This window comes from Patagioenas fasciata, chromosome 12, assembly GCF_037038585.1.
Source record: "Patagioenas fasciata isolate bPatFas1 chromosome 12, bPatFas1.hap1, whole genome shotgun sequence".
Lineage (NCBI taxonomy): Eukaryota > Metazoa > Chordata > Aves > Columbiformes > Columbidae > Patagioenas > Patagioenas fasciata.
In genome coordinates, this window is record NC_092531.1 from 20,134,000 (window position 1) to 20,146,318 (window position 12,319).

The 12,319-nt window shown below is 40.7% G+C and overlaps 1 protein-coding gene across 18 annotated transcripts in view; it reads left to right on the plus strand.

Annotated features, from left to right (window-relative positions):
• The window catches only part of AKAP13 (A-kinase anchoring protein 13), a 215,210-nt gene that overhangs the window by 183,392 nt on the left and 19,499 nt on the right, over positions 1 to 12,319 (plus strand). For all 18 annotated transcript variants that reach the window (XM_071814007.1, XM_071814010.1, XM_071814015.1 and 15 more), the window contains 7 exons: positions 3,450 to 3,621; positions 6,777 to 6,844; positions 7,677 to 7,743; positions 8,951 to 9,086; positions 10,054 to 10,166; positions 11,189 to 11,335; positions 11,593 to 11,843. In XM_071814007.1, coding sequence (XP_071670108.1) covers positions 3,450 to 3,621; positions 6,777 to 6,844; positions 7,677 to 7,743; positions 8,951 to 9,086; positions 10,054 to 10,166; positions 11,189 to 11,335; positions 11,593 to 11,843 — 954 coding nt within the window. The remainder of the gene's footprint in view (positions 1 to 3,449; positions 3,622 to 6,776; positions 6,845 to 7,676; positions 7,744 to 8,950; positions 9,087 to 10,053; positions 10,167 to 11,188; positions 11,336 to 11,592; positions 11,844 to 12,319) is intronic.

The following is a 12,319-nucleotide window of genomic DNA, read 5'->3' on the forward strand; positions in this document are numbered from 1 at the left end:
TCTAAAATCCTGACAATAATACACATTAAAAAAATTGCAGCTCATATCAGCTGTGATATTTTTACTAACTAAAAAACCATAACATCATTAAAATTACAATTTCTTCTCACTGCAGAATTTTTGCATTCTTAGGGCTTCAGCTATACATTTAAATAATTTGACCTAAAAATTCTGGGGAACACTGCCTTCTCAGAAGCATTACGGCCAATGCAAACCTGTAAGAGTTAAAATGAAAAACAACAAACCTTGAAAGAGGAAGTTGGACAGGAAGAGTTGGTTTCTGCTGCTGTCTGGACTGTCAGGAGGGAGACAGGTTTCAACTTCTTTCCAACTCCAAACCTCCAGAAATCATCGTTTTCTAAGATGAACCATAAAACAAGCACTTCTGAACCCACTAAGAGCAATGGCTCTTTTTGAAAATGGTGTGAAAAATGATTTAAAAAAAAAAATCCTAAAAATAAAGAAAGTGTTTGGAGTATTAACTGGAGGGGATTCTGATAGAAGTTTTTGAATTCACCCGTGCCTTGTGCTGCCCATGGATTAGTCAGTGAATCTGTTGAAGTCAGTAGCATGCACCGATTCATGTTTGTGAAGTAAAACAGGCTATATTTATGTCAATTAGAAAAAAACCACCAACTAATTTTCTTCATTTTGGTAGAGACTTTCTGGGAAATGACGACAAAAAAAATCAGCATGAGTAATTTCTCTTTTTTCTGTGACCTGCGCAGTTGTTAGGCAGTGTTGTACCACCAACAGCATTTCAGTGTATATAGTGAGAGTTGTGTTTGAAAGGAGCAGGAGACAGGGAATATTTGTGACCAGAGAGCGCAAATACGTGAAACCTTTCTGTCTGGGAAAACTGCAGCACTTTGTTTACTGAAGTACTACAGAGGTATGTTAAAATTCACTTTTTCTGTATCCCAAACGTCACAGAGGGTTTGATTTATCACCCTCTACCTTTAAAATTGGGTGGTCTAGTATTGACTTGTGACTTCTAAAGTTATTAAACCCATCCTTTCCTGCCTGTACTTTTTTTTCTGTATTTTTTTTAGCACGGTAGGGCAAGATGAAAGCAGTAGCAAAGTAGCTAAAATCATCTTCAAGGAAGTTAGCAGCAATCGTCCCGCCCTCCCCCTTTTGCTCAACTGCTCTCTGGCTGCCGTTCCCCCCCCAGCCGTCACCATGGGCTGATGCGGGTGGGGAGCAGCCCCCCTGCTTGTGGGGGAAGGATGTCGATCAAATGGAACAAATTTGCCGAAGTACCTCAGATAACGGTGAAGCTAGTAGGACTTAAGCACTGGGAGGTAAGAGCTTTGTGGTTATTTTGGAGCGGGATCCGCTGCAGCAGCGCACAGTCTGTTGTTTTGGGCCGTCCGACCGGGTTGCGGTACCCGTCGTGTCTGTTTGTGCACATCGGTGCAACTTCAGCTGTGCTTCTAGTCATGCTGGCAGCCCTGATAGCACAGGAAAACAGTTTTGTTTTTACAATCCTTTTTTTTAAAAAAAAAAAAAATTCCAGTAACTGTCACAGAAAAAAAAAGGAAGGAGTAAATAAAATCTCATTTTGAGACCTTGCATTTCAGTGCTACGGCTGGCGTCCCCTGTATGAAGTTTGCTGTTTCCTCCTTGAAAGCGTTGCACCCGTTTCCTGTTTTTCCTGGGGTCGTTCAGCTTTAGTTAAACTGTTCTTTACAGTTATTTTTATGAAGACGAGTTTTATTCCAGACTCCAGAATTACCAGGCTTTGCACTAAACATCAGGTACATTTAAAATATAGGATGGTGAATCTCCTTCAGCATTTTAAGCATGAGAGTCACAAGATGTGCCTTGAGCATAGGTTGGACTTTTCTCCTGGAGCTTCACAAGTCCTGGCAATAGAGCAAATCTCCAGGTATCAACTTGGTACCGTCGGCCAAGGACTAAACTGCAGAGTTTTAGTTCTTGAATCCTGCCAGGCTGGATGTGGCTAAAGGTGAGCAGGGTAGCGGACGGTGAATTGTGGAGGTTTACGTGGGGTGGTGATCTGAGCCGATGGCTCAAAGAAGGCGGAGATGTGCCGTAAAGCAGACTCTTCCTGGCAGGTTTCCTGCTTCAGACAGGATTATTCCATACAGTAATGCTCCTGGTTTTGCTTATTTGCAGAACAAAATAGCATTTGGGGCCAGTAAACAGACTTTATGAGGCTTTGCAGGGAGAAACTGGCATTTTGCCTGGTGTGTGTTGGGAGAGAGGAGACCTTAGGATGAGTTACTAATTATTTGAGTGTGTCATCAAAGGCTCAAAGTTTCCCTCCCAGTGGCTGCAGAGCTCAGTACCTCTTTTAACCACTTCATGGCGGTTGCTCGTGTGGGCTGCTCGGCAGCTCCTCTGATATTTAGGCTGTGACAATATTTAGCAAAGGGCACGTGGCATATAAGTAACAAAATGCAACTATCAGCTTACAGAAGCCTTTACCATTTTATGATTAAGGTTCTCTTTCGGATGCCATGAAATCTGCAGTAACAGTTAAAAACCAGGTCTGGAGCTGAATTGTATGGGTAAATGTTTTGTAGGGTGGTATACAGAAAGACAAGGAGTGACTGTAATTCAAATCTGGAGTTTTTCTATGGAGTTTCCTTTAGAATTCCAAGTCCATGAAAGGCTGCAGGGAAAAATGTGACAAATGTTTAGTATTTGGCAATTTTCTATCTCAGGTAGTGATAGAAAGGTAAGCGAAAACTCTGCTAAAAGTTGCAGAAGCTGGCTGTGGTTGTCATCTTTCCAAAGCTGAGGTTGTAACCCAGAGGTTGAACTGTGGCTCCCAGAAGACGAGATAAATCGTTGATGGCGTTGCTGTTGTTCCTCAGCACTTCTGTGATGTCATATTTTGAGAGTTTGTGAAAGATAAGTCTACCCAAAAAGCTTTATGTAGTTACTTGGGGTTGCATGAAACTGTTGAAAAAGTTGCCAGTCAGAAGGAAAATAGAGGTGGACATATTCTGACAGTGATACTGTACAGGCCCCAAGGAAGAGTTTGTGTTCTCCATTAAAAACGCAATTGGAAAGCACAAGTCTTAAGGGTTGGCCTTAAAAATTAACTGTGGTGAAAGTCTGATACACATTATACATGATATTTGTATTTAGTAGTTCCTTGAAAGAAAAAAGGTAAGTCCTTATAGAGCAGATATAAAACAAAGGTGGAAGAAAACAGCTGCCTTCAGAACAGACTCAGTTTCATCTCTGCTGGTGAGATACCTGTGCAGAAGGCTCTGCAAGTCAATAGTATGCTAATTCACTTCCATGGGGGCCGTAAACCAGGTTTTTTAACAGAAAGCTGTGCAGACACGACTGTTGTTAAGGTGTGTGCCGATCAATGTCGTCGTCGTGCTGAAGGCAAACAGTGAAGAATTTGTAACCAGAGGACAGACCTCTGTGAAGTAACGAGGGTTTTGTTCATTTTCTCTCGTCAGGAAAAAGAGAAAGATAAAGAGAAGACTAAAGAGAAGGACAAAGATTCCAAGGAGAAGGAAAAAGACAAGAAGCTGTTAAACGGGCATCTCTTCACTGCAACCTCTGTTGTAGCCCAAGCAACCTGTTACCACTGTATGAAACCTTTCAATAAGGATTCGTACTACTGTGCAAGTAAGTGTTGGGGTTTTTTCCCCTCTCTTCCTTTTGTTTTTCATTAAATCTGACATGGGAAATGCAAACCTTATGCGTTCTTTTCCTCTTACTTAAGGACATGGGGTAGGAGGGAGACTGGAGGTGGGAATTCATGGAGCAGTGTGTTGCCTTATGGAAGCTGGACTGAAATGAGCCGAGGTGCCCTGCAGCCTCTTTCCTAGCCCATGCTTGGACATCACAGCATCCCGTGGGGTTTTCTGCTTCTGCATGTTAGGACATATCAGTCAGATGGAGAACTTAGGTTATTTCAGCTGCATGTTACAGCCTGGGGCTGAGGTGCTTCATTAAAATGGATGGAGGACAGAGAAAGCTGGATCATGGCTTTTATTCTCAATAGGGAAAAACTGTCCCACCCATCTGTAGTGTATTGCTTTATTTCTGTGAAACACTGCTTTGGCGGGCCCTCAGTGAGAACAGCGTGAGACAAAAAGGAAATACTAACCTTTTCCTCCCTTTATACATGAAATTGCATCACGGGTCAAATGGCAACTATGTGTGTGCGTGTGAAGTAGGTACAGCACAATGCAGGCAGTACAGGAACCACAGCAGAGGGTTTCTGGGAGGCGGGTGATTTTGTTCTCTTTTCTTATCAGACGGTTTCTCATGCCTGTAGCTCGATAAGGTCAGCAGCATTTGTGTGGTTGAGAACAGAGTGGTGGCTGGTTTACGCAGTGACACAAAGCTATAGAATTTGCAGACAAAAATGTCTTTTTCCCAGTGCAGCTCAAGGCTCTCCACTCCTCGCTGTTAGTAATATGTTTTGCTCCACTAGCTTAGAGATGAGTCGAAGCGTGTACGGGAATCGCTCCCGGGCTGGAGCAGGAGGCTCTGTCTGTCCGTTCTGGTAGATGAGCAGTGTGTAAAACGTCTCCGGTGAGCAGGGGAAGGAGCAGCCAGCTGAATCCCAAACAGCAATTTCGAGTTTCCTGGAGGAGGGGAGATCTCAGCAAAGCTGTTTGCATGAGACACACTCTGTGTCAGCCTGATGGGAAATGGAAAACACCAACAATTATCAGCTCTCAAATGCATCCTCTCCCTTTCCCCACTCTACTTTCTTAGCACCTTCTGAAGCCACTTAGAAAATCAAATATAGCTCAATTTAATTCTTTATATCCTAATGTGCTAAAATCATCCAACAATGTCATGTATTTTAGCATAGATGTTCTTTTCCTATTTTTCAAGGCACAAGGTAAAATTATTTTAAGTTTTCTGCATTAACCAGAAAATGAATGCCAGCAGGAAAGTTTGCTCTGGGCCCAGGCTGTTGTTTTTCACATCTGAGATAGTCCTTTCTCGCACTGAATCTTAAAATCAGCCACCAAATGCCTTGTAAATGACCAGCAGCAGAGGCTCCTGTGCTGTTGTAGATGACTTTTTCTTACAGGAGTAGCAACGCTTTACTGCCATGGGCACTGCGCTGTCTTACCTATCGGTGACTTTTTCTTAATGCTTTTTACAGTGCTCGATCATTTTAAGTCAATGGCTGAACTTTTCAATGATGTCCCCAGCTTCCTGAAACAGTTAGTCCACGCTGAAAGATTCAGCACGCTCTAAAAAAATGGGCAAGCAAAAAAACCCCTTATTTCTAATAGTTCTCTGCCTGGTCTTTTTTTATGATTGGTGCTGCAGAAAATAAGCTTTTTGTGGTTTTAATTATTAATATTAGCGATACAGAGGAGTTGGAAGAACTTCCTGCCTGCTGAAGAGTTGAAATGGAGGAATAAAGTCCCAGAAACCAGATTCTCGATCTGAAAAATCAAGATGTTCTCTTGCTAAATGGTACCCACTAAAGAGCTGCCTTCAGGCTTTCAAGGCTTGACTGTGAATTGAATGGTTCTGAATTGTCTCGCTGTTTCTTCTTATGCACCAGAAGTGGGTTCTGTCCCTCTTCCTTGTTTGAGCTGAAAAATCGTAATGGTTTTGGGTTTTCGCAAGAACATGCAGGTTGCTTCTGTCTCTCTTGCACAGGAAATTGTGGGACATTGACACAACAGCAACGCCCTGTGGCCTTACCCTTACCCCTCTCCAAATATCAGAAGTGCTGACTTTTATTAAGTAGGCCGAAATGTAAGAAATTTTAGGAATGTGAGCATATTTTGTCATTCTGGGAGTGGATTTCTTTCCTTTCATATTTCTTTTAGAAATAATTCAGAACTGTATGCTTACAGTGTAACATACACTTATACGTAATGAACCGTGTTAATATGTGTTTTCATGAATAAGTGGAAATAACGGGTTTTCTCTAAGCTGCTGAATCTCATCTGAGAGCATTTGAGTTGTGATCTTTCATCTGTCAGAAGAGTTAATACTCCAAACCAAATTGTCAATTACTATGAAAAAAACAGTTTTCATCATCTTTGGAAACTCTGATTCCCAGAAATCTGCTGGCAGAGATCACGGGCAGACTCAGATGCGCAGATTTTGCTCTGGCAGCATATACGCAGCCAAGGGTGGTGTTACAGCACGATGCTCTTGGCATTGGTGAATATTGTGGTTTTGGACCAAAACGGTGGCGTCAGTCTGGTTTTCAGCAGGAAGTCCCAACCTCACAGGCACAGTCACCTGGCAGATGCTCCTGTGACTTTTTCTGATAAATCCATAATACAGTAGCACTTGTTGGTTCCTGTACTGTAGATCTTGGTTATGATCTGTTGGAGTTTATGTAAATTAATTTTCCTGTCCTTTTCCTGTCTTCTGGGTCCTTGTCTTGATAAGGACAGTATTTCTGTTTTCAGAGAAAATATTGGCCCTTCAGGTGGTTTCTGTTTATGTTCTGCTTCTGCTTTCCACCTTTTCTTTTGTAGGAATGACTCCTTATTTTATTTTATTATTTTTTTTTAATTTAAGAGCCTTTTGGACCCTGGCGACTTAACCTTGCATTGATTTTTAAACAGAATTTCCTGTTAAATTTCATGAGGAAATCTTGTTAACAAACAAAGGGCTAATTATCCAGGAAAGCAGCCTGTCTCTCGGTATCTGTAGCTACTCATATAAACCACGGTGGTGCCTGAAAGTTGTAATTCTTTGTGCAACATAATAGTTCAGATTACAAACGGGTTTTCTGTGAGGTTTTTTTTTTTTGTTTAATTGGCTGGTTTTTTTACTCTTGACAGACTGCAATGCAATTGTTCACAAAGGCTGTAAGGAAAGTTTTGCTTCTTGTGCCAAGGTCAAAATGAAGGTAAGAGATTTCAGCTACTCTACTGAATAAACAAATACGTTTAAACAATTTAGCATGCAGATATATAACATCATCTACTTTACATCCTGAAGTTTCCAGTGTTTCTGAAAGAACTTCAGCCCCTGTACTATAGTGAATAATTTCTCTGGGCTCTCCTGCAATACCCCAGAACCTCATGTTAATACAGTAGTTGTCCCTGGGACTCTGTGAATGCTCCAGGTCACTGCCACAGGGTGTCTGTTGGCAGCAAATTCCCTGCATTGTTCCCTGCAGTACACAGGAACCTTATGGTGAGATGATCTGACCTATGCTTTGATTAAACAAAAACCAAAACACTTCACTGGCAAAATTCAGGGGTGTCCAGCACCCTTTTGTGCCATATCTCTTAATTCTCAAATGCTGTATCCTGTAATGCAGCATCATGTGTATATGATGCATAATTACAACTATTAAATATATATGTTGTTTATATGAGGAACATACAAATTCATGCTTGCCCCAAATGTGAGAAACCTCTTCTGCAGTGTGGTTCTCCAAGCTACGTAGTGTTTATACATTTATGATTTTCAGTTCTCTTCAGTGTTGTCAGCACTTTTCCTCATTTTCCTATTTACTGCACATTTCTCCATCTGTTAATTTGCCCATTTCATTGATGGCAACTGGGGGGGCAGTGCATGTGTGTGTGCCTTCATATACATATAAAAATACACATACAGCCAAGAACTACCCTGAGAGGATTCAGAGAATACATAGCTTTTTTATTTTAGTTATGTGGCACAGTCTGATGGGAGAAAGCAAGAAGAAATTACAGTGAATTTTGTTTTTCTTTCAGCCACAGAGAGGGATGCTGCAGGCTCATGATACCTCTTCATTACCCACAGTAACCATGAGAAACAAAAGTAAGAAAATTTCCTTTCCCTCTGCTTCGGTGATGTATCTGTATCTGCTGTTCTCAACTGTTCTGACAACTGATATTCGATATTATGAAAGATAAGAATTTGTCAAAGCAGGGATGGGAACATCTGTGCATGATAAGCAAAGTTTGGGATTTCAGAAATTGTACTGAAGTTGCCCACAGTTCATCAACTTCTGCTGTGTCCATGTAGCTTTGAGGAAATGTGAAGTCATCTCAGATTTAGAATAACTATTTGACTGCTGTAGCTTGCTGAATGCCTACAAATGAGAAGTTCACAAAACCTAGAAGACACAACCTATGTCCATGGGTGTCCAACATTGGAAAGAACCCAACTATGGGTATTACATTAACAGAAATTGTTAAGATTACAAGTGGAGAGGATGCTTGTTCAAAATACTTTTTTTTAATTAATTAATTAGTCTTGTGCTTTGAGGTAGTAAAAACCAGGAAGTTTAAATTTGCATAGGAACAATATTGATAACATTTCCCTTGCTGCACTGAGGTATACACTGCACTACAGAGCCACCCAGTGTGACTGAGGGCAAAAAATAAGAGTGAAATAGCACAGATGGATTTTGAGGTGCCATGATTTGATAAGCTTCTTTAGTGATAGCGTGGTGATCACTATATGAAACCACACTGCATGGTACAGATGTACCCACTGCAGTACTTGTCATGAAATTCAGAGTTACCACTCCAGAAAGCAGAAAAGCAGATGAAGAAGGGAAAATCTGGAATTAATATGAAAAGATTAGTTAAAGGTGTGTGATAGTATAATGAGATAAGGATTAGCATTTCTCTGTGGTACATACTGATAATAAAACCTATCTCAAAAAGTTTGAGCAGAAGCAGGAAGATACATATAATTATAGGCTGAGGGAAATTAAAAAGAAACATAGTAGATTGCTATATGTGGTTATTTATCAAACAAAACCAAATTCACTTTCCCAGCTGTATGTTTCTGGACTAGCCGATCCCACCTAGATCTTTTAAGCATAGTGCAATGCAGTCAGTTCTGCACAGGGATTGATGTTCTTTCCTTTGCATGGCTGTTTCTAACGGCTGAGATCTCTTGGTGACAACTCTTGAAAGGAAAATAAGTGAATTTTAAAGCCTGGTTTCTTGAAGTCATCATCACAGCTGACAGCGCAGTTGCATGAGCTGACTTTTCTCTGACGCTTCCCTTCCAGGCTCGCAACCCAAGGAGCGCCCTCGCTCTGCAATACTTGCTCCTGATGAAAACACCGTAACCTCAATATTCAATAACAGGAGATCACAACAGCCTACAGCACTTTCAAAAAGTGTCTCAATACAGAACATTGCAGGGTAAGGTTTCTCCCTGTGTACGTGAGTATGTGTGTATTATCTGATGCTGCGAGCATAGAGAAATTCAAATCTCGTTAAAAATAAATTTGCGTACTATGATTTGTGTTAAAGGTACAAAAGAGGATGACAAAAGCAGAAATAACCATATTATATATGATAAGCATCAGTTGTCTTCTTCAGCATCAGATTGTCTGTGTTAGTTTAGTCATGGCGTGAGTTCAAAGGCATCTGAGTTGGCCTGGTTTTATTCAAGGCCACTTCACAGAGATGCTCTGGGCTCCAGGAGGAAATTCCCTTGCCTTGGGCTGGGTACTGTGCAAGCACACATTTGCAGCTCAGGTATAGTGCTAATTTTTGTGTCCATAACAATAGGGTGGAGGCACAAAGCCACAGTCTTCATGCTGATTCAGGACTGCATTGTACGTAATTAATTACAAAAAATCTTAGAATAAAATCAAATTTATGGTTCCTACACTACCTTCATATTGAGCAGTTCTACACACAGGGCAGTAGCATGAACTGACATGTTCTGGACAGTTTGTATGCCCTGGCTATCTATGATAAAATTTATTTCAGTCAGTTTTTCTGATCTTTCTCAGAGGTAGCAACTCTCTTGGATCGTCTTTTGTGTTGCATTTTTGCACTGTGTGCAACAAGGACAATGGGGATGGGAAGTGACTGTAAAATGAAAAGTAATGACAGGGAATTATCCAAACCATAACATCTCAGGTGTGGTTCTTTATAGAAGAAGCGCCATCACTCAGAACTGTAGATCTCACAACTTGTTCAGCCCCAGTGGGTAGTTGTCAGAAACCAATTAATAGAAGTGCATTTCTGTGCATAGCCGTGCAACACTTGCTTTGGCCTTCCATTCATATTTAAAATGCATTTCTTCTGGGTATTTGAAAGTACATTTGGCTGGTTTTTTAATCTCATAAACAGTATTCGGTGTTCTGTTCTTCTGCAGAGTTGGGAACGATGACAGCTTAATACACACTTGGAAATTCCTGTCGCAGTCAACGGACTCCTTACATAAAATCAGCCGGGTGAATGAATCCACGGAGTCACTGGTTGACGAAGGTAAGAGATTCCCATGGCATTTATAGGAAAAGGAAGGCTCAGTGCTGCTTCCAGAAACAGAAAATCCATTTTGGCATTTCAGCAAGTGTTTTTCCTTTCTAACTGACAATTAAAGTGCATTCACTTTAATCTTAGCATATAAGTACAATAAACTAAAACAAAGCCCACATAGTAATTTCTTTAGCCTGTTGAATTGTGAGAAAACATTTAGAAGGTTTCAGTTACAGTTGAGTTACTTGGAGTTTAGCTCAGGGACCAACATTTCATCTTGCGTTCTGCCCATTTCTACAGCCACAGATTTTTCACTCTTGTCACCTTTTTCATGCTGATTTCTTGGCTGTTGTATTTTTCCCAGAGAGGGGAAGGAAAAAACATATTGCTTGGTTTTGTGGGTTTGAAAGTGAAGTAATTTCTGAAGTTTAAATATTTGTTTTATATGGTGCTTTTTAGGATATAATCAGTATTTTTTTTACATCTTAGCCAATATTTGCTTGAAAAGAGCAGAATGATCTTAATTTATTAAGGACTAAACAAGGGGATGCTCATTGTGACGAGAAAATTTCCCAGTTCCTGCACAAATGAGCAATCTTTCTTGAAGATACATATGTGTGTATGTAATTTATGTAGTGTTTACTGCATCAGTTCTGGCCTTCTAAGCTTGAAAACACAGACTTCACAAAGGTCTGATTCAGTGGCATAAATGAAGGAGGACAAAATGGGTGTTTGATATTTTGTTTATCTGAGATGATGTTGCATTGCACATAAAGAATCCATTGTATTTTATCTGAGCTAGAATTTGGTCTGTGTGAAAATGGTGAACTAGTTTTGAGCAACTAGTAAATACGAAAGTCCTTTACATAACCTGGTCCTTACGTGGCATAATTCCATTTTTGTCTGAGTAAAGGAGAAGGTGTGTGATGTCTGTGGTATGGCAGAGAAAGCCTAAACCTAAATGAGTAGACAGGAATCTGAAAGGAGACAAGTTACCCACATCTTAATGGCACCTACCTTGGTTTGTGAAGGTGCGGACATGAACGAAGGACAGCTGATGGGAGACCTGGAATTAGATTCCAAGCAGCTGGAGGCAGAGTCCTGGAGCCAGGTGGTGGACAGCAAGTTCCTACAGCAGCAAAACAAAGATGTTGTCAAACGGCAAGATGTCATTTACGGTGAGAAACCTGCATCTTCATTTTTCACGCATTGTAAATGGCTTCTTGAGATAGGTGCGTGGATTTGGGAAGCTTTAGGCCAGTGAATGGGAGCATTGACTTGGTTTCCTCAGAAACCAAAGTTTAATTCTTGAAGTTCTTAGAAACGTAATGTATTCAGTGAAAGCTTGCTTTCTGCATTTCACATATCCAGAAATTATTTGAAAAAAAAAAACACATATATTTTGAGATTTTGACCTTGTTCTCATCCCATACAGAGCTAATGCAGACGGAAATGCATCACGTCCGCACCCTGAAAATCATGAACGATGTATACAGTGCAGGGATGTTAAAGGAACTGCAGTATGATCAACAAGTCGTAGACAAGATCTTTCCCTGCCTGGAAAATTTGCTGCACATCCACAGTCACTTCTTCCAGCGGATTCTGGAAAGGAAGAAGGAGTCGTTGGCAGACAAAAGTGAAAAGAACTTTGTTATCAAGAGGATAGGTGACATCCTAGTGAATCAAGTAAGAGCTCAAAAATGCTTGCACTTCTGAGAGCACAGCTGGAAACAAGGCATTCTCCCCTCTTATTTATGCCTGTCAGATAATCACAGCTGACGGCACCTTTACTCTTCGCACATGTAAAAATCTCTTTGTGATACATTTTTTGCACTTTCAGAGGAAGGTCTAATGATGAAAACTAATTTAGTTTATTTTGTGGGAAAGAGAAGCATTCCCTGACAGGCACAGAACAGTTTGACCATAGCTTGGATCGCAGGAAATAGACCACAGCAAAATATGCCCAGTGTATTTCTTGGCTGAGTTACTGACCTCTTATTTAACTTTGTGTGGGTCATTTTCTTTATCTGTGCTTTCTCCATTCTTCTTTCTGTCTGTCTTGACTTTTTTTGTTGTTGGCTTTTACGCCCTGTGAATAAAATCCCAAATTTTGCAGTAAGAGTGCGCTTAGTGAAGTCCCAATCTCAGCTCTTTACTTTCTA